Raw genomic sequence first — 22,036 nt, 5'->3', positions numbered from 1 at the left:
AATTGACTCCCTGGCCCGTACGCCTACGTTCCACAACTTGAGAGTATCCACAGAAATCTCTCATCCTCACACTGAAAGCTTCACAAGGCCCCAAGGCAAAAGGTTCTCACGAAATCGAGGCCACTTCAATTCATCCATTCATTCATTCATTCATTCCATTGAACCTCCTCCTCGCCATCCTTCTCCACCGCCCACCTCTTCACTCCGACCTCACCTCCACACTCTCTCTATACCCAACCCTCGACACCTCATCAGGAATACAATAACCAACAATCGATTTCGAAAGCGAAGGTTGATCGAACGATATTATCTCGTCGGAGATTGTCAGCATCTTTAATCGTGAGAGCCTCCGGAGGCTTATGGATAATGGTCGCTCGTAGATGATTTGGTTTCGATTCGAAGTTGTGAAAGGAGGATATACCCACCCAAAAAACAATTGACGATTTATCGTCACGACACTCCTTTAAAGACTCGCGATTTATTCATATACGATTCGATACAATTAATTTTAAGATGTGAGTCGATATTTGTTCACCAAAAGTAAAGAGTGTTTGCGAGGGAAAATGTTGGTTCGGCTTGAATGATGACCGTTCTTCGAATTGAGGTTGCGATATCAAATCGTTCGCAAACTATCGTCCAAACCTTGCTTGTCCTTTAGATTTATGTTGATCATTCATGCGATATTCAATAAGTTAACATACTAATGACAATTATCAATAGATACACTCTTTGACATTTTGTCAAGTACACTCGTTATTACTTATTCGCCCTGACAGTTAGTCTTCTATCTTCATTTTTGATGGCCGCGGCCCTTCTTCATCAACTAACGCCATCGTCGTACTCAACTTTGAGCTTCAACTAATTTATGTTTAGATCGATCTAAACTTTCGTCCAGTACTTTCAAATACTAATATCTCAATAATAAGTTCGAAATAAATTGAGATAAATTTAACAATCATGCATACACCTTCGCTATTCTTGGCCTCCGCGGTCGTTCTTTCCTCACTTGCCTCCGCAGAAGGGGATCGACCAAAGTATTACTTTCCACGAGAAGTCAAAAGACAAATATATTCAAACAATACCATTACAAGCAATACACCAGCTCAAACATCGCATACGAAGGATGAATCTACAATTACATCTTCATTCTCATCCACAAAAGATCCACTATCAGATGATGGAACTCGAGATACTACGACGAATAAGAGGGCATCTTCAAGTAATTCATTCTTGGATACTTTCTCTTCTATACTTGGCTTAGGAACGACAACTACGACATCGATACCTTTGTCGTCGAGTTCAACTACGATCATTCCTACTACTACAAGCATTCCTTCCAGTATTCCACCTTTGAGTACAACCGTCGTTAGTGATGTATCTTCAAATGATATCACAACAATTCTAGTTATGAGTACTGTGACTTTAGGAACTGGATCTGGTGAAGTTCCCGTGATTCCACCAACGACAAGTTCGACTTCAACTTCGATCTTGGCTGTTGAAACAACCTCATCGCCAAGTGCTCAATCAACGACGGAAAGTTCAGTTTTAAGTACAGATTCAAGTTCTAATGCTGGATATACTGGAGCATCAACTGGAACAAGCCAAACCATCGTTTCCGTACCTACGACTACTAGTGTTCCGGAACCCACGACTACCAGTTCTTCGACTTCAATTGTGGATGGAATTACAGGTATTTCGACCGGAGTTGAACCCAGCATTTCATCCGTTGAATCGACCACTTCACCCAGTTCGACTTTCATTAGCTCATCAGTACAATCTGTTGCGACAAGCTCCAATGCTGGATTTTCTGGAGCATCTACTGGTACATCCCAAACTGTTGTATCGGCTCCTACAGTCATTAGTTCTTCTAGCTCAACCGTGGATGGAATTACTGGAGTATCAACTGGAGTATCTAGCCCATCATCCACCAGTTCCTATGTTCTCGTCGGAGTTTCATCGGTTACTACAAAATCGGCTGTCGAACCAATCAGCAGTTCCAGCAACACTGATATTGATATTTCTCTTGGATTAACTGTAGCTCCCACCGGTGTACCCATAACTACCAGCGCCACTAGCGTCTCTAGTGTCTCAAGCACGTCCGTTTCCGAAGATTTTGGTATTTCTGGACCATCAACAGGTACACCCCCAAAACCTACTGAAACTAGCGCTACCGAAACTTCAACCCAAAGCACTGTTGATGGAATTTCTGGTGTATCCACTGGCACTGTCCCAACTTCCGTTGAAAGTATTGCTTCCGAGACTTCAATTCCATCCTCGAGCTCAGTTGTGGGTATTACTGGAGCATCTACTGGATCTGGTTTATCAGTAACTGCGCCAGTTTCAGTTCCAACTCCAACCGAGACTCCAATTCAAAGTTTGACCGTCTCGGGTGTTTCTGGAGTACCTACCGGTACAGCCCCAACCGTTATTTCCAGTGTTGCCCAATCCTCAGAATCTTCTGAAACCTCTGTAGCCACCACTGTCAAATCTGCATCTTCCAGTGATATCGCTGGAACTGGTTCAGCTCCAAGTACAACTGTATCCCCATCTTCAGTCGCATCAGTAGATAGTTCTTCAAGCTCAAACCTTCTGGAACCAATTGTCGCTTCTACAGGTTTAATCCCATCCGGTATTCTCCTTCCTACCACAACTTCTGAATCCGATTCTCAAAGTACATTGGTGACTTCAGCCACTACTTCTTCAGCTAGTGGAATCACCTTTGGACCAGGTGGAGTTTTATCCGGCTCAAGTACTATCACTGCAAGTCCTTCGGATACAAATACTTTCCCAGTATCTGTTCCAACTGACTCATCATCTGGTCTTTTGGGAGTCATTGGTACTGGATTAACCAGTCTAGTTGGTGGTGTGACTTCCGATCTAGGAACTGCAGTATCTCAAGTAACGAGTGCTATTTTACCAACAGATTCATCAGCTGCAACTTCAAGTGCTGGAATTTCTGGACCTGCTACAGGTGTTTCTTCTGAAACTACTTTGGCTGGTGTTACTGGTCCATCTACTGCTGCCTCAGATATCTCAGTTTCAAACACTGCTACTACAGATAGTTCAGCACCAACAACTGTTGCTGGAATTACTGGAATATCTACCGGTGTCTCAGCACCTTCAAATACAGTTTCTGGAATTACTGGAGCCTCAACAGGAACCGCTCCAATCTACAGCTCAGATGCCGCTTCGTCATCAGCTCCCGGTGATTTACTCTCATCCTTGGTCGGTGGAGTATCTTCCTTGGTATCTTCCGTTACCTCGGATGTTCTTCCAACTTCCTTGACTTCCCTTACGGATTCTGTCGCTTCGGCTTCGGCTTCCTCGGCAGGTATTATTGGAGCTACCACAGGTGTATCTGCCACGGATTTGAGTGCTACAGCTTCTCCTACTTCCGCTGGAATTACTGGACCTGCAACTGGTGTTTCAAGTGGATCTGCATCTACTACAGCCCCAGCCGGTTTACTATCATCTCTTCTATCTGGAGTAACATCTGATTTGTCATCTGTAACTTCGGATGTTGGATCTCTCACATCTGATTTACTTACAACTAGTACTGCCTCAGCTACCGGAACAGAAGCTACTGATTCCGCATCTGTTATAGGTACTTTGAACAGTACCAATGTTTCAAATACTGCTTCCGCTACAGATTTGATTTCATCCCTTCTATCTGGAGTTACTTCCGACTTGAGTTCTGCCTTGGCATCTGAAACCTCGAATACATTACCAACTACTACCGCTACTGATCTGAGTGCTTCTGCATCATCTGCAGGAATTACCGGCCCAGTTACAGGAATTAGCTCTACTGCTACTGAATCCTCTGCCCCAACATCAACTGGTCTTCTTTCCGGTATTAGTTCTCTTCTCGGATCAGTAACTTCGGACATTGGCTCGGCTACTTCAGTTTTATCTTCGGATCTTTCTTCTGCTACTTCCAATGTGACCTCTGAAATTGGATCAATCACGTCAGATTTATCTAGTGCCCCAAGTTCAACAATTCTCAGCGGAACAGGTATATCTGCCTCGGCTACAATCACCTCGGAAAGTGCATCAGCCACAGGATTGTTATCCTCCGTCATTTCTGGTGTTACTTCCATTGTTGGTTCTTCCACAGATCTCTCATCCACCGCAGCTAGTACTACTACTCCATCTTCCTCCAGTTCTACTCCATTGGGAAGTATAATATCGAGTATATTTGGCTCTAGCACTGCCAGTGAATCATCTGCTACGATTACAAGTGATATATCAACTGCCACTGGTGCTCCAAATGCTACAGCTATTACTTCTGGAACAGATATTGTATCAAGTACATCCATTAGCCTTGGATCTTCTTCTACGATTTCAGGAACTGTTCTCCCAACCACTGCAAGTGGAAATAAGACCTCGATTGCAGTATCTACAACTGGCCTTTCCACCAGTATTCAAACCGGATCTGCTACCACCACATCCAGTTCAGGAACAGGAGTTATTACTTTATCGACTTCCTCTGCAACTTCTGTGACCAGTGGATCAGCCAATATCACCGATACCTCAATTTCTGCTTCTTCCGCTTCTGCCTCAAGTCTGTCAAGCATTGCAACATCCGTTTCTGCCACAACAACTCCAAATACAACGGTAACTGATACATCTTCAACTGCAGCTTCGTCAGCAACTGTTACCTCTGGAAGTTCAGCTACTACTGCACCAATTACTTCCGTTCCATCGACGACTGTTACTCCATCAACAATTGCCTCTCCCACTCAGAAAGTAACTACTTCAGTTGTTAAGACTCAAACGGCTAGTGAAACAACAGCTCCTCTCACAATCTACCCAACAGCTACAAACAACGCTACATCAATGTGGCTTCCACAAACCATCATTGTTCAATCTTCATCAACCCATCAAGTTACTCCTACCAATACTGCACTTGCTACAACTTTACCAAAGGTCATTACACCCAGTGGATCTATTCCAACCAGTCCAGAAAACTCTACCTTGATTCAACTTGGATTCCTTTTCCAACTTAATTATGCATTTGTTGTTGCCACCCCACTTTCATCAGCACAAATCTTCCAATACCTTCCAATAGGTATTGCCAATGGATTAGGAATTAAGCCAGAACAAGTTGTTATGCACAGTCTTATTCCATATAATACACAATCTCAATTGGAATACATCACAACTTTGGCACTCGCTTATATTCCCACCAACTTGGTCAGCACATTGGAACTTGATTTACATACACCTACAGCAGCCATCTACAACAATGCCGATCCTTCAGTTAGCACACTTGTTAGCTATATCAACCCTTCTATTCCATTAACACCTGGATCAACTCTTGAAGGTGGTTCTGGAACGGGTACTGATAGTTCTGGCTCAGCAGCAACTACTAGTGCTTCAGGCAATAGTGGTGTCTTCAATACTGATGCTCAAAATACCTCGCCCAAGGTTAAGAGTACCACAGCTGGTATTGTTGTTGGAGCAGCAGGTGCAGCAGCTGCTTATGGTGCTGCCATGTTCTTCATCGCCAGAAGATATAAGAAACGTAAGCTTAGCCATCGTCGATCCAACTCGATCATGAATGCATCAGAAATGAGACAATCTGGTGCTTTCACTGGTGGTGCTTTCATGTCTGGTGGACGTTTGACACCTGGTATTGGAGGAACCGATAGAAATAGTGGAGGAAGTGGAAGAAGTGCAGGACATTCAGCACGTACACAACAAATCTCGGCACCAATGATGGCGGAGAATTCATTGGGATGGAATTGAAGACTGTCAAGCAGGTCAATTTAATTTCTTCTTCACAAACATATACCCCCCAAAATTCAAAACATATGAAGGTAATCTCAAGAACTTCATCTCGTTGTATCATATACATCCTCTCCAAAATCTCAGCATCTGTCTGAAGAAGAGCAATACGCTCATCATTTTTTCCTTATTTATTTATTTTCAAGTCATTGGGCGTTGGGTATCGTCTTTATACCCCCTTCTTTGCATCATTATATAAAAAACGTTCCTAATATTTCGGGTATGGTTTTTTGATACGGAAGGTTTTTATTCTATTCATGTTGAGAGGAGGATAAAATTCAGGCGGGGGAGGGAGGAATTGGAGGGAGAAGAAGAAGAAGAGGAGAAGTAAAGAGAGAAAGATATTTGAGGTCTTGGGGGAAGAGGACTCGGCGATAAACGAGGATGAATTTAAAAACCTTTGTGTATATTTACGATCCTACGAACGCGGATGTTTCTTTAAAGAGTGAAAGATGTTGTAGCCGTTGCAAGCAAGCAAGCACAGATACCTGGTATGTGAAATTTTTTGAGGTGATGTTACCTAATGTCGATGTTGATGTTGATGTTTTGTTTGTTTGTTTGTTTGTTTTATTCAATGTAATTTGGATGCGCGCTTTGTTATAGGATGGATATATAAATGTAGTAGTAATAATTTTATGGAGAGCAGGGAGGATGAATGGAAGGGGAGGGAGGGAAGGGAAGGTGGGAAGATGGATAGATGGGGAAGATTTGTAGATAGATGGATGGATACCTGAGGTATGAATGAATGAATGAGGAATTTATTGTGAATTGTGAATTGTGAATTGTGAATTGTGAATTGTGCAGAATGCTTATTAATGAATCGATGAGTGAAGAGTGAAACAAGTGAATTAAAAGTGAGGGGTGATTTTCTGAGTGAGTACCAGTACCTACATAACATAGATAGACGAGCGAACAGTGAGCAGTAAGGTAAGACAGATTTTCCGTACCTAATACCGGTATCATATCTTATCATTTTCATCTCACTATCGTTTCTAGATAGTACCTACTAGGTACCTACCAGTAGGTATGTGGGTTTTCTAGCTCTAGATCTCTCACGGACTTTATCTACTCTGTATCCGTTGTTGATTAGGTAGATTGTTCATGTGATTTATATATGAGTACCTAGTAGGTAGCTAGGTGTCTAGTACTGGTATATATCTACTTCTTTGTAGGTACTAGGTATGTATATATCATACTGACATGCATCTACTTCTCCGTATATGTATTATATTATATAACAATGAGACTAATCGCTTCTCTCTTCTCATCATCGATCGCTTCGGAAAACCCTATTTTATATACCTACCTAGGTACGCGTATACACTCTCGAGACAAGTAAACAAACACACAATGAATGATTAGAAAAAAAGGGGATAGATAGGATACGAAATGTATAAATGTATTTTTAGATGGATATGTAGATTGGTAATACTAGGTAGGTGCTAGGTAGGTATGGTCTACCGTCGACTCCATTTTCATGGCTGTGTAGTATGTACTCTCCCGACGGAGTAGGTACCTAGGTAGATATCCTGGCAGTATGTACTATGTACTATGTACGATAGGTAGGTATGGCATTGGCATGTCGATATATGTATGTAACGGACTCCGGAGCTCGCGGAGAATGGCATTGGTGGATGGGATTGGTTGGTTGTCCAGTCTTATTAGCTATCTTACGTACCTAGGATGGATACCAGATATGCATGGTTAATAGCTGGAGCACGCGAAAACGTGGCTGGGAAGCAAAAAAAACAGTTGAATAGTTGAGTCGAATGCATCGTTGCCCCGTCAACTGGTCCTCCCGCCATTCCATTTCGTGGAGATGTTGATCCATTTTTCCTTACCCTCGTTACCCTCTTTACCCTCTTTTCCCTCGTTTCCTCGTTCCCTCCCATGCTTGCTTGCTTGCGTGCCCGTTGCCTTGCCTTGTCTGCCCTAGAGGAAAATCGGATGCTGCGTGTCTACGAAAGAAAGTCCTGTCCTGTCCTGTCCTGTCCCCGTCCTGTACCTACATACCAACCACACTTCCTCTCTCCACTTGTCTATGATCTTTGATCTTTGATATTTGACATTTGATAATTATTACCATTATACTTTTATTATTTGCAAATATTGGAATTGGAATTGGAATTGGAGAATTGAATTTGAATCCGAACTTGAATCTGAATCCGAATCCAAATCCAAAGAAACCTTGGAAAACCCAATTCTGAGACTCAACCTCCCCAAAAGAATATCAATATTTACACCAAAACATTCGCTTCGCACGCAAACCATTCCAAATCCATTCATGGAAGCGTAAACATTCCTTCGCATTCCCCCCAAAGAAGATTGGAATTGGCGCATTTCCGTCGCAAAATTCACTCCCCAATTCACAATAAGCATTAATTTTAAATATGGATCGCTCAAATACGCCCTCGATGCCTCCAATGTATTCAGAGACATATCCAGATGAATATGATTCAATACCTGCAGGTCACAATCGACATGGCTCCGAAATTCGTTTGTTAACTTCCTACGATGATCCCGATACCCGTCCGTATGTAGTACCACTCGCTCCGCGAGCTGTTCATTTATCTCCCAGGAAACCCCCTCCAGCCGTGTCCGTGGCGACCCCCAGAGCATCTCGCGTCTCTCGAGAAAGAAGAGAAAGTCATCTCATCTTGCAAGTTGCAAACAGAAGTCGAGATATCAGCGACAGCTATGAGTGCCCATGACCCCAATGACATCGCGCATCTCTTGCCGGTTCTTCCAGATGGCCTTCCCGTCGAAGATCTCTTAGGCACCCGGTTTCCTCCCCTTTGTCTACTCTGAAATCGCAATTGATAGGTAAAAAAGCTCACTGGTGAAAAATATTAGTACTTCCTCCGATCGCAGATCTTATCAAGCTTCTGTTATGTCCACAGATTCCTACGATGATCATAGAAGAGCTCCTTCAATAAATACATATGACGATCATAGACGTCCTCCATCAATGAATACCTACGACGACCATAGAAGACCTCCTTCAATTAATACCTACGATGACCATAGAAGACCTCCTACGGCAACCACATACGACGATCATCGCAGGGCGCCTTCAATTATAGATAACGTCCCAGATTTACCTCCCCCCGAAAGCGCATATCGTCCATATTCCCCTCTACAATATTCACCCTCCGGTCGAGCGTCTCCCACGCGAACTTGGTCTCCCATTAGAGAAGAGAGGAATTCTTCGGAATTCAACGTGCCGCCTCCAATGGGTTATCAATATGAGCCATCAGACTTGAATGGAAGTCCAAGACCTGGCACACCTTCAACAGCTTATGGGGGGAGTCCGAGAAGACCATTACCTCCGGCGCCTTTATTTGCGGCTCATGGTGCTCGGTCACCATTTGGAGATGACGCTACGATTCACATACCACTCGAACACGATTATGAAGAAGAAATGTTGGATGAGGATGTTTTTGGGCCGGAAAAGAGGGACGTGAGAGGAACTATGAGGTCGAGACAATCGTATTCGACTTTTGCTGATGACATGGAAAGTGCAAAGGACTACGAACATTATGGGCCCGCACCTTCTGGAAAGCAAGAACGCCGAGGTGCCAATAGGACGACTCAAATGAAAAAACGAGAAGTCAAACTTATTAACGGAGAACTGATTTTGGAGTGTAAAATCCCTACTATTCTTTACAGTTTCTTGCCACGAAGAGATGAAATCGAATTCACACATATGCGATATACAGCCGTTACATGCGATCCCGATGATTTTGTAGCGAAAGGTTACAAATTACGTCAAAATATGGGAGCCACGGCTAGAGAAACCGAACTCTTCATCTGTATTACCATGTACAACGAGACGGAAATTGATTTTACGAGAACGATGCATGCTGTTATGAAAAATATCTCACATTTCTGTTCTCGATCGAAATCTAGAACGTGGGGAGAGAATGGATGGCAAAAAATTGTGGTTGCCATTATTTCGGATGGTAGACAGAAAATTCATCCGAGAACACTTGATGCTTTGGCTGCCATGGGTGTTTATCAAGATGGAATTGCTAAGAATTTGGTTAATGGGAGAGAAGTGCAAGCTCATGTGTATGAGTATACGACTCAAGTTTCTTTGGATTCGGACCTTAAGTTCAAAGGTGCTGAGAAGGGAATTGTTCCTTGTCAGATGCTTTTTTGTCTCAAGGAAAAGAATGCAAAGAAATTGAATTCTCATCGTTGGTTCTTCAATGCTTTTGGAAGAGCTCTCACGCCGAACATCTGTATCATGTTGGATGTGGGTACGAAGCCTGGAGGCAATTCACTTTATCATTTGTGGAAAGCTTTTGATACCGACTCTAATGTCGCTGGTGCTTGTGGAGAAATCAAAGCTATGAAAGGTAAAGGGTGGGTGGGACTTCTTAATCCTTTGGTGGCGTCTCAAAATTTCGAATATAAGATGTCGAATATTCTTGATAAACCTATTGAGAGTGTGTTTGGTTATATTACTGTTTTGCCTGGTGCACTGAGTGCATACAGATATCATGCTTTACAGAATGATCATACGGGTCATGGTCCTTTGAGTCAATATTTCAAGGGAGAAACGCTACATGGTCAAAATGCAGATGTCTTTACGGCAAATATGTATTTGGCTGAGGATCGTATTTTGTGTTGGGAATTGGTGGCTAAGAGAGATGAAAGATGGGTCTTGAAATATGTGAAGGGATGTACTGGAGAGACTGATGTGCCAGGTAAGTTGAATCGCTATTTTTGTTGTGGAGTTTACTGATCATTCTTAGATACTGTTCCCGAATTCGTATCACAAAGAAGAAGATGGCTCAATGGAGCTTTCTTCGCAGCTGTTTATTCTCTGGCCCACTTCAAACAAGTGTGGCATACTGATCATACCCTTGGACGAAAGATCCTTCTTCACATTGAATTTATCTATCAGTTCATTCAACTCCTCTTTACTTACTTTTCTCTGGCCAATTTCTACCTTACCTTCTACTTCATTGCCGGTTCGCTATCTGTTGATAATATGGATCCATTTGGTCACAGTATCGGAAAATATATTTTTTATATCCTAAAATATGTTTGTGTTCTTCTCACCGCCACACAATTCATTCTATCCATGGGAAATCGGCCACAGGGAGCACGAAAGTTATATTACATGTCCATGATCATTTACTCGATCATCATGATATACACACTCTTCTCCACCATTTATATCGTTTACCGAGAAGTTCACGATAATGCCAAAAGTCTCGTACTCGGCAATAATCTCTTCACCAATCTTGTCGTCTCGCTTTGTTCAACCATAGGCCTCTACTTCCTCATGTCTTTCCTCTATCTCGATCCTTGGCATATGTTCACCAGTTCTGGTTCTTACTTTGCTCTTCTTCCAAGTTACATCTGTACACTTCAAGTCTACGCCTTTTGCAATACCCACGATGTCACATGGGGAACTAAAGGTGACAATGTCATGTCTAACGATCTTGGAGCCGCTTCTGGAAAAGGTCAAACAGTCGAACTCGAAATGCCCTCTGAGCAACTCGATATCGATTCCGGCTATGATGAAGCGCTTCGCAATCTCCGTGACAGACTCGAGGTCCCCGTGCCTCCCATCTCGGAATCGCAACAGCAGGAAGATTACTACAAGAGTGTTCGTACGTACATGGTCCTCGTCTGGATGATTGCAAATGGAACGTTGGCAATGGCTGTTAGTGAAGCTTATGGACCGGATCACTTGGGGACGAACTATTACTTGACGTTTCTTCTGTGGGCGGTGGCGGCTCTGGCGCTCTTTAGAGCGGTGGGATCGAGTGCGTTTGGAATTATTAATTGTGTGGAGGCGATTGTGGAGGGTAGGATTAGGTTGACGATGACGGTTCCTAGGTGGATGGGAGGGTGGAGTTCGAAGATTAGTGAGGGGATTAGCGAGGGGATTAGTAGTGTGGGGATGCGGTTAAGAGGAATTAGGGGGAGTGGGGGATTTATGAGGAGGGGAGATAGGGATGAAGGAAAGGAGAGTAAGGGGAAAATTAATGTATAAGGAGGTATGCGAACGAAGAAGGGGATGATGCACAGAGGAAAGAGGAAAGGAAAAGAAGAGTTTTTGATTGATACCATGGGAACACGAAGCAGAGATGTTACTTATACCACACCACGGAAGAAAGGAAATACCTCGGGATATAGGAATGGGTTGGTTGCTTGGTTGGTTAGCATGTGGATGGGATTTGGAGGTTTTTTTTCTCTTTTTATGCTTTGAATGATGGATTTTATGGATGGATGGATAGGTGTATGTAAATATGTAAATAGGATTTGGAGAGGTGTTTTTTGTTTTATTAATGATGATTCTTTTGTTTGTTTGTTTATATTTTTATATTTTTATATTCTTATATTTTTATATTCTTATATTTTTATATTCTTATATTTTTATATTCTTATATTTTTATATTCTTATATTTTTATATTCTTATATTTTTATGTTTTGTGTTTTTGATAGGTGGAGATGGTAATGAGGGTTGTGAATGTGAGGGATGTGAGGAGATGAGAGGAGATGGATGAGATAGATAGATGATATGATGCTTGAGCTTGAGCTTGAGCTTTAGCTTTAGCTTGAGAAAAAGAGAAATACCTAGACTAGGATTACCTAGGTATGCTTTGAAAACTCTCATTATTTGTGAATGTGAATGTGAATGTGAATTTTACTTGGAAGATTATTTTATATCAATGTGCTTGCTTGCTTGCTTGCTTGCTAGATGAATGGATGGATGGATGGAATGGATGTTTCAACAAGTCTCGCTTCTGCGTATGGGACTGGGATGGGGATGTGGAGGGGGAAAAGGGTTGAATCGTTAGGCGATTGTGTGGGATGGGGATTTGAAGGGTGAGGAGTGGAGTTTGATGGGGTGGGATGGGAAGGGAGGGAAGGGGTGAGAAGGATAGATTGAGTGATTAGAGTTATTTAATGATTATGATTTGAATGCTCAATGGATGGAGTAAATATTGGGAATTTCCTGAGAAATGGCTTTGTACACCGATAGTGGATTATACGACTATCCCCACCCAAAAAGAATCTCAGTCTAATCCTCCATGATGAATTCAAAACGCCTGCGCTACTTTCACACCATCATGCTCCTTAGCTACTCTCCCCACCGCATCCGTGTAAGTCTCATCGTCAAAAACCCCCGATGCATGTCGTGCCTCTAATAATTCCCGCACTATCTCCTCTGTGAATTCCGGATGTCCTTGGACGGTGATGAGTCTTTTGCTGATGTACATTCCCTGCGTGGCGCATTTATCTGTGTAGGCCAATTGTTCGACTTCGGGCGGATATTCGTAGATGATATCTTTGTGCATTTGGAATATGTTCTTTTGATTTGTTAGTTTTGGTTTCCCTCCTCTCCCAATTCCTCAATTCATGTATGAAATCAAAGTAATGGAGATAGAAATAGAAATAAACATACCAATTTCTCCAACCCAAAAATTTCCTTCCCCTCCCCGTCCAACTCCACAGGCGTAACACTCACCTCCCACCCCCTCTCACTCCTCTGCACCTTTGTCCCCAACGCCCTCCCAATAATCTGATGTCCAAAACACACTCCCACCAGGCGCACTCTCTCCTGCGCCAACACCCCCTTCACAAATTCCACCAGCTTCACGATCCACGCATCAGAATCAAAAGACGTATGTCGCGATCCGCTAATGAGGACTGCGTCGATGGAGGAGAGAGAGGGATATTCCTGCGCGGTGACAACATCGTATTTACTTATCTGCAGAGAGGTTTCGGGGAGCGGAGGGGAGAGCGAAGAGGCCCCCCGCTGGAGGAGTGAGGTGAATACCCCGCCGTATCCGCCGTATTTGGAATTGGTGTTTTGGAGGGGCGTGTCGCATTCGAGGATGGCGATGCGGAGGGGAGGGGAGGGCATGCTGGATGGGATAGGATATGATGGGGGGGTATGCTAAATGTTTGTGGAAGGTAGATAGAGATAGAGATATAGATATAGATAGATGAAAGAGAATGTGTGAATTTCAAGATGATAGCGAGAGAGATCTTGAAAATCAATGGTTTATTTGATTTAACTTGTATGGAATAGGTAGATAAGTCAAAAAGATTGAATTAATATTGGGTAAACAGATTGTCTGTTTGATATCAAGTCCGATATTGCTCCGGGATATTTTTGGCTCGGTATGCGGTGGGTTCTCTTATCGATAACGGGTATTGTATTCAACCGAATATTATCCGTACGTACGGTAGCATACTCGAAGCTCCCGAGGTCTGCAATAAATCCATGCTTGCATGCAGAATACTTGAGTGGAAAGCCTGGGGTTGTAGGTATATGTAGTGAGTGATTGTTGATTCGCGCCCTTTGCATGATGATGATTGATTGTATTGTATTAGATACCTAGGGTTCATAGGATAGATAGAGAGTGTTCTACAATGGGATCCCGTCTTTAAGATATAGATACGAAGGTAGTCAATAATAATAAAAAGGTCACATTCTAAGTCATGATAAGACCTGTTCAATCAGAAAACATAACTTTCAATTGTATGAATAATCGAAATCTTCATATATGCCATCCATCCCACCCCAAGAGATGAAGCGGGAAAATCATACTTTGCGCTGATAGGTTCCCCGTCACGAAAGTCCTTCACCCGTTATGGTGCGACGGGTATCACTGGTGGATGGATGCAATTGCAACTCTTCGAACATTGCATGTCCTCAAATCTCGGTTTCCTCTTTTCTCTAGGTGCATTGTGTGTATGTACCTACTATACGATGTATGAAAGCGGGACTGACTCACTCGGTGAATTCTTTTCTTTGGGGATCCAAAGGGATGAGGGTTTTTCGTAGCACGATTGCGTTATATAGAGGGTCACAGGGTTATATATTTCCCATCCCCTCTAACCTCTGGAGGAAAGTGGAGGAGTTTGGGGTCAGCAATTCCCTTGTAGATGATTGTGAGGGTGTCGAGAAAAAAATGATTGCTCCATTGGGCGGTGACTCCGAATTCGCTTTGGGAGTGCGGGTGCATCTATATGTGTGTTGATCTCCATTCTCTGCAGATTGACTTTGTTTGAACTTTGTTGAGTATTATCGGTTTCGCACAGAGGAGAGAAATTATGGCGGAAACCAATCATCGAGCTGATGATCCAAATACCTCATCCCATACCGCGACAGAGAATACACCACTCCTCTTTCCACCCAGAAATGATACACCTGCGATTGAAGAAGTCTTGGTGGATGATGATGGCGATTCAACAGGAACTGATGTCGATCCCAATGAATTCGATTTGATGTTATCGAGAACAACATCATTTACAGCTATAGGAATCGAACCAATCCTCAAGAGTCCATCTATGCTTTCGAAGTTCCGAATTCATCACCATGCCAAACGAGGATCTCGAAATTCAAGTCGTGTAAGCACGAGAAGGAAATCCATTTCTGGTTCTATTAGGAGTATTCGAGAAACCATCGAGGACGATGACGAGGAACCCAAATCACCTTTTTAAGGCGGCGTTGGAGTAAAGAGGTTTTGGCTCATTTTCGGCGGTGTGCTTCTAACATATACATTATCTTCATTTGATTCTACAATCATGGTTTCGAGTCATCCAGTTATCACTTCATATTTTCATGCGTCTAATAGTGCATCATGGTTATCCACCGCATTTCTCCTCACATCCACCAGTTTCCAACCCATTTTCGGACGTCTCTCCGATGCCATGGGAAGAAAACCTCCATATATTTTCTCTATGATTTTGTTTTTGGTATCGACGATTGGTGTGCTCTTGCTCAAAGTATGACGAGTTTCATCATCGCGAGAGCGGTTTGTGGATTGGGTGCGGGGGGTGTCATGTCCATGGGATCGATTATCACCAGTGATCTCATACCCATCGAGATCCGCGGAGCGTATCAATCATATCTGAATATTGTTTTTGGGATTGGAGCAGCTTCGGGGGCGGCACTAGGTGGTTGCGATGGCGGATTCATCTTGGATGGAGATGGGAATTTGGGGTTCAGGTCCCAGGGTTGATTCTTTGCTTGATTGTTCGTGTTTATTATCCCGAATGATTTGGGTTTGAATAGGGGGAAGAAAACGTTGAAGGAGGCTTTGAGTGTTTTTGATTATAAAGGTTCGTTGTTACTAATGGCCACTATTACTTTCTTCATACTCGCAATTGTAAGTGCCTTCCAAAAAGCCTATCAAATTCTTTTTACTTGCGTGTACAATTCAATTAACACTCATCAGAATCTCGGTGGTAATATCTACCCCTGGACACACCCCCTCATTCTCACCTGTATAATCCTCACTATCATTGGTCTCCCCCTATTCATCATAACCGAATACTATGCCTCCCAACCCGTCATGCCCCTCTCCCTCATAACCCACAATCCCCGCGGTTCCCTCATCATCGGCAACGCCCTCGGCGCCATCGTAATCAACGCAGTCCTCTTCAACATCCCCCTCTATTTCCAAGCCGTCCTCCTCGAATCCCCCACCGCATCCGGTCTCCGTCTCATCATCCCCTCCATCGCCGCCAGCGCAATCGGTACCCTCACCGGATTCCTCATCACCTGGACGCGCAACCTCAAAACCCCCTTGGTCCTCGGTGTCTCTCTTTATGTCATCGGAACTATAGGACTAGTAGCTATGAATCGCTCATTGCCAAATTGGGTATACGTATTACTATTGATTCCATCGAGCATGGGACAAGGATTCCAAATGCCGGGAAGTTTCATGAGTGTTCTGGCCGTGAGCGAACAGGGGGAACAAGCGGTTGTCACGACGACATTGGTTTTGTGGAGGAGCATGGGACAGGTTTTGGGGGTGGCGGTCAGTTCGCTGATTGTGCAGAATTCGTTGGTGGGATTCTTGAATACGAATGTTGTGGGACCGGATAAGGAGAAGGTATTTTTCATTCATTTTTCATTCATTTTTCATTCATTTTCTTTATGATTCTCTATATCTTCTCTAGAATTTTATCATTTTTTTCTGGAAGAAGAAAAACTAATAAATCAATAATTAAATAGGTCATCGAAGCAGTCCGCTCCTCAGTCCAAGCAGTAGCAGGTCTAGAACCCCACTACAGAGACCAAGTCATCGATTCCTACGCCGAAGCACTAAAAGCCGCGTATGTATTTGCGTTGGTGGTAGGTATTCTGTCTTTTGCTATAACGATAGGGATTAAATTGCCGAAACTTGGGTTTAGAAAGTAAGGAGAAAAGAGCAAGGAAGAAGGAGTTGTGAGAAACATAAGGGAAAGAAGTCTTTTGAGGAGGTAGATGAAAATGATGTTATGGTATATAGGTGGAATGAATGACACAGTATGGATAAAATTGTATGTTTGAGTATAAGCCTAGCATGGTATGATTTAATTTTGCGATTGGGAAGGAAGGAAGGAAGGAAAGGGGAAAGGAAAAATTTGGAGTCTGGGTTGGGATTTTCTCAAGGGGGGGGGGGGGGGGGGAAATTATGAATGAATGAAACAATCACAATAAATAAATAAAAAACTCCGTAAATGAATAAACGAATACATGAAGAATAAGAAATAAACAAGGTTAGAGATCAAATACATGTTTTAATAATATACCAGAATCAGAGAATATATCTAGGTAGGTATTTATCAGTGATACAAAGTCTAGCTCGATACTAACGAGGTGGTTCGGGTTAAGGGGTATGTATCGCTTAAGAAAATGACGGGGAGTGAATAGACTATTATTCCTGGTGTGAGGATGAGGAAGTGTTTGTTTATGAGATATAGATAGGTAAGCTGTTTGGATTATGGTTAATAAAGGGCAAAGCCTAAGTGAATAAGTGAATAAGTGAATAAGTGAATAAGTGAATAAGTGAATAAGTGAATAAGTGAATAAGTGAATAAGTGAATAAGTGAATATCTAGGCAATAGCGATGGCGAATTGCGGATTACTAGTTTTATGTAACATGGGATATGATGTTGGTATCTGGAAAGTATGACGTGCAACGATGGGACGACTACTTAACGATGAAATCGATCAATCCGATTAATATGCTCTCTTCAAACTACTATATTCGCTTATGCGCATCAAAATCATTTCCGTCCATCGAGCCGATCATCTCACAAACTTTTCCTCAACAAGCACCCCCCACGGACACCACACCCCTAGGCTTCTCCCTCAAGATTTTATCTTCCTCAAAATCTTTCCTTACACTTTCCGCTATCTCATCATCGGTCAGAATTTTCCATCCCACAATCGCCATGGCTTTAGCCATTACAATAGTAATATCATGAGCTTCTTTTGTAGCGGCCGCTTGTGTAAATTGAGGAGTGTGGTTAAATGCTGTATCGGAGATGCCATACCAACCATGAAAGCCGGGACATTCGTATGTGACGTTACCTGGGATAGAGAGATCGGTTAGGAGATGAGCTATGTTGAAGAGAGGTTCAAAACTTACCCATATCTGTTGAGCCAGGGGCATTGTCAATGTGTTTAAAATCACATGTAACGGGGTATTTGAGACTTTCCATCGCCTGGGCGTAATGGTAGCAGATTGGCTTGTTGGGTCGTGTATCCGCGTATGTGTTGATCCTGAGCAAGGTCAATGGATATCTTGAAATGAAAAGCGGGGATTGTAAACATACTCTTCAAACTCGACGGTGCAGCCTGTTGCAATAGCAGCTCCCTCGAAACATTTGATGGCTCGGGCTTTGAGCTCATCGGCTTCTTTAAGAGTCGCACTTCTGATGTAATAAACTAATCCTGCACTAGCCGTGATGATATTCGGTCTTGTGCCACCAGATTCAATCACACCCTGGTATAGGTTAGAATATATGTGGTTGAAGAAATATTTAATATGCTTTACATTGATCCTTTCGTATGGTTTGATCTGTTGTCTCAATACACTTATAGCATTGTAAGCCAGAACAACGGCATCAAGCGCATTGATACCCTCCCAAGGTGCCATAGCCGCGTGAGAAGGCTTGCCCGTGTAATGAATCTTGAACTTATGGTTTGCCAATGTGGTGCTATAGGCAGAGCCGACAAGACCATGACTCGGGTCTCTGATCGATGGATGAACCATCATACAAGCATCAACATCTTTGTACGCTCCAGCGTCGATGAGCTTCAATTTTCCTCCACCTCCTTCCTCAGCCGGTGTTCCCAAAAGCCTGACTCGGCCGGAAATATTATGCTCTTTGATTGCGGCTGCCAGACCAAGAAATGATGCAATTGAAGCAGTAGCAATAAGATTGTGGCCACACGCGTGTCCGATATCGGGTAAAGCATCATATTCCGCGTTGTACACTACAAGACGACCCCCACTACCATACTCAGCCGAGAAAGCTGTCGGTACACCATACGCCCCAGTCGTGACAGAGTAACCTAGCTCTTTTAGCATGGACGTAATATTGTCGTGTGCCTTTACTTCATTGTATCCAAGCTCTGGATTTTCGTGGATCTAAACCTGTGAGATTCGGTGCAATTGTATATGGAATAGAAGGCTGCTGCTACCTTTTGATTGATTGCTTTTAATTTCTCATCGTATTGACCGATGGCCTGATCGAAGAAAGTTGAGTCATTCATTTTTGATAGTGATTTATCTTGGTACTTGGTGGGCTGCTTTATTGTTGAACAGATGTGCAAATGGGAAACAAGGGAGGAGCAAATGCTAGATTGCTAATAAGCTAATGCAAAGTCAATCCGGAATGAGCTCACGAAGAATGAAGGGGTATCTATAAAAGGCAAACAACTTTCTGAAAATGCAACGGTTTTATTAGTATTGACAGACGTAACCAATCGAAATGAGTGCCATGGTTCGTTCAATATCATGTTTTTAATTCACAGACATCAATACCGCGGGGTAAAATCAAAATTGGCGAGCTCCAATTATGATTGGTTAGTCGAGACGACCAGCCGCATTTGACCCACTTGACAGGTCTGATTTGATAACAACCAATCATTTCAGCCTTCTTCTCAACCTCACTTCATCAGCTCAACTCAGCCCGCAGTCATCATGGCCTTGATTTTGTCTCGTAAAGGTCGTAGATCTGTGCATAAATGTTCACACAGATGGGGCAATGTTGGAAAGAAACTTCCAACAATTGTTTGAGCACTTGGATTAGACTTGGACCCCACCTAGAACTTTGAGCCAACTTGCATCGCAGACTCTACCATGTCACAACCTAGAAGAGGCCTCAGGTCTAGATCAGGTAGGTGTCTTTAATGGTCGAAAGTTCTAATCTAATCAAGTATAGGATGCATGACTTGTAGACGTGCTAGAGTGAGATGTGACGAAAAACATCCGATATGTGAAAGGTGCAATCGTCTCGAGTTAGATTGTTCATACCAGCCATTTGTTTCTCGAAAGGAAAGGGAACGACGGCATCGAGAAGCGAGAGAAAGGACAATTCCAGTTCAGATCATCCCAAATGTCGTTGCATTCCTACCACATCCAACACCGGCAGATGTCAACGAATTTCTCCATGCTGTGGAAGATGAAGTATTTCCTGACATGTGGAGCATGCATGAATGGACGACCAATATGGGACATGGATTTATCTTGCCCGAAGGTTCCTTCAATCTCGAGACATTTGACGGACTAGCGCCAGGGAACAAGGACACTTACACTAATAGTCCTTCATCGCCGTTCCAACCTCTAAGAGCTCTTGACCTTGTGGGTCGAGATAATGTTGTGTTCCAGGATGACTATTATGCTCAAGGATGCGTCACACTTCATTTCCCAAATTTACGTCATTCGAGTCCGTTGAAACTCTCACCATCAGAGAGACGGGCTGTTGAACATTACGAGAAGACGTTATCATTGAAGTTTACCACGAAAAACCCCACCTGGTCAACCCAGCAAATATATATTTGTCTCGGCGCCCAAGATCCTCTAATTATGCACTTGTTGCTTGCGATATCATTTCGTGACTTGTTTTTCAAAGATAAAGATAATGCACTTCACGACCTTGCCCAAAAACACTTTCGAGCTGGAATTGGTCGTTTACTGACAGCTATCTCCGAGGAAGAATCACCACACCACTTGAGCATCATGGCGGCTTTCTGGTTCTTATATATGCTTGGATCAAGTCAAATTCATGCGGGTATCGGTACGATGATGCTCTTGAGCAGAGTTGTGTGCGATTATGTGCAAAAGCATGTAGCGGGTCTTCTAGATCTAGATCCACTCAATAAGCAACACGCAAATCCTCCTTTACCTTTCCACCTTCGTGATCAATCGTTACTAGCCCGAGTCACAGTTTGGATGTTTTACGCCGATGTTGGATTTTGCTTTTGCTACCGTGGGGGGGATCTCGCAAGATATCTTTGCACCGACACCAAGAATATATCCAAAATCGTCGACATGGGCCGTGCTGTTCTTGCTCTGAACTTTGACCAAGACTATCCACCAGATCAGGCAGCTGATGATACTCAGAATCTTGAAGTGCTAGATCTTTTGTGGAAGTCAGCAATAATGTGTCAGCTAGTGAATGACCTTGACCAAAACATCCCATCAGACGAGATAGAACGACAATTTTGTGAACTCGAGCAAACTTACAGCTCTATATTCGAACTTGCTGCAATGGATTTAGAAACTCGTCCAAGATTCCTGATCAATGCCGATTGGATACTCAGTTACTTCTACGCTATACGTATCTACCACTTTCGATATACTACGCGAAACGAAGATCGCAACGCAAGACCAAAGGTAGTCAAACGAGCTCTCAAGTCACTCTTGGAAATCGCTCAAAGAATCTTTGCAAAGGGTGATGAGGAGCATTACGAAAGGCTCCATTGGCCCTTATTCATGGCAGGGATTGAAACCACGGATACTATACATCGGGAATGGATCTTGGAAAAATTCTCATCTGGAAAGTTCAAGACTGTTTTGGAAAAGGTGTTGAAGATTCAGCATCTGAGTGGAACAAGGGTTCATATGTCTTTGGTTCGCGAGATGTGCTCTAAGGAAGGAGATGCTCCACGTGTTACTTTCCTTGGCTTTTGATACATCCAATCTTGGGTTTCATTTCCACTTTACTTCATTTGATATCCGTTCTCGTTTGGAGAATTCTTGAAATTTTCTAGCGTGGTGTTGGGAGAGCATTATTTTCACTTGGTAAGACTTCATAAATTTTCGTAAGATGTTCTCATTGGCGAATCAGTATACTCATTATCATTCCTAACTCTTACTTGTTATCGGTTGGATCTCTTTGGTAAATGATACAATGTGAATTCATGGTCAGCAGAATAAGACGAAGTATTTGAGGCTTATTTTGGTATAATGAGCTCTCTAGTGTCATAGT

General features: G+C 43.0%; 7 protein-coding genes across 7 annotated transcripts; 5 read left to right on the top strand and 2 right to left on the bottom strand.

Annotated features, from left to right (window-relative positions):
- Positions 1 to 957: 957 nt before the first annotated feature.
- EAF02_010579 (uncharacterized protein) lies at positions 958 to 5,748 on the top strand (the record flags this gene model as incomplete). The annotated part of the gene is made up of 1 exon (XM_038906627.1): positions 958 to 5,748. One exon carries the CDS (start codon positions 958 to 960, stop codon positions 5,746 to 5,748), a length of 4,791 nt encoding a protein of 1,596 aa, XP_038753497.1.
- A 2,429-nt stretch (positions 5,749 to 8,177) lies between these two features.
- On the top strand, positions 8,178 to 11,800 carry EAF02_010578 (uncharacterized protein; the record flags this gene model as incomplete). Its single annotated transcript, XM_038906626.1, has 3 exons — positions 8,178 to 8,320; positions 8,641 to 10,499; positions 10,548 to 11,800. 3 exons carry the CDS (start codon positions 8,178 to 8,180, stop codon positions 11,798 to 11,800), a joined length of 3,255 nt encoding a protein of 1,084 aa, XP_038753496.1.
- Positions 11,801 to 12,852: 1,052 nt separating this feature from the next.
- On the bottom strand, positions 12,853 to 13,679 carry EAF02_010577 (uncharacterized protein; the record flags this gene model as incomplete). Its single annotated transcript, XM_038906625.1, has 2 exons — positions 12,853 to 13,122; positions 13,218 to 13,679. 2 exons carry the CDS (start codon positions 13,677 to 13,679, stop codon positions 12,853 to 12,855), a joined length of 732 nt encoding a protein of 243 aa, XP_038753495.1.
- Positions 13,680 to 14,875: 1,196 nt separating this feature from the next.
- Positions 14,876 to 15,265, top strand: EAF02_010576 (uncharacterized protein; the record flags this gene model as incomplete). Its single annotated transcript, XM_038906624.1, has 1 exon — positions 14,876 to 15,265. One exon carries the CDS (start codon positions 14,876 to 14,878, stop codon positions 15,263 to 15,265), a length of 390 nt encoding a protein of 129 aa, XP_038753494.1.
- A 140-nt stretch (positions 15,266 to 15,405) lies between these two features.
- Positions 15,406 to 17,177, top strand: EAF02_010575 (uncharacterized protein; the record flags this gene model as incomplete). The annotated part of the gene is made up of 4 exons (XM_038906623.1): positions 15,406 to 15,773; positions 15,840 to 15,933; positions 16,003 to 16,662; positions 16,785 to 17,177. 4 exons carry the CDS (start codon positions 15,406 to 15,408, stop codon positions 16,968 to 16,970), a joined length of 1,308 nt encoding a protein of 435 aa, XP_038753493.1. The 3' UTR covers positions 16,971 to 17,177.
- A 685-nt stretch (positions 17,178 to 17,862) lies between these two features.
- On the bottom strand, positions 17,863 to 19,316 carry EAF02_010574 (uncharacterized protein; the record flags this gene model as incomplete). The annotated part of the gene is made up of 5 exons (XM_038906622.1): positions 17,863 to 18,128; positions 18,187 to 18,320; positions 18,374 to 18,543; positions 18,595 to 19,191; positions 19,245 to 19,316. The coding sequence occupies 5 exons, from the start codon at positions 19,314 to 19,316 to the stop codon at positions 17,863 to 17,865; spliced, it is 1,239 nt and encodes a 412-aa protein (XP_038753492.1).
- A 589-nt stretch (positions 19,317 to 19,905) lies between these two features.
- On the top strand, positions 19,906 to 21,738 carry EAF02_010573 (uncharacterized protein; the record flags this gene model as incomplete). The annotated part of the gene is made up of 2 exons (XM_038906621.1): positions 19,906 to 19,942; positions 19,988 to 21,738. 2 exons carry the CDS (start codon positions 19,906 to 19,908, stop codon positions 21,736 to 21,738), a joined length of 1,788 nt encoding a protein of 595 aa, XP_038753491.1.
- Between the last annotated feature and the right edge of the window lie 298 nt (positions 21,739 to 22,036).

This window comes from Botrytis sinoallii (genome assembly GCF_014898435.1).
Source record: "Botrytis sinoallii strain Bc 23 chromosome Unknown BSIN_026, whole genome shotgun sequence".
Classification (NCBI taxonomy): domain Eukaryota; kingdom Fungi; phylum Ascomycota; class Leotiomycetes; order Helotiales; family Sclerotiniaceae; genus Botrytis; species Botrytis sinoallii.
The sequence above is the reverse complement of the archived record's forward strand: the minus strand, read 5'-3'. Positions and strand labels throughout refer to the sequence as shown.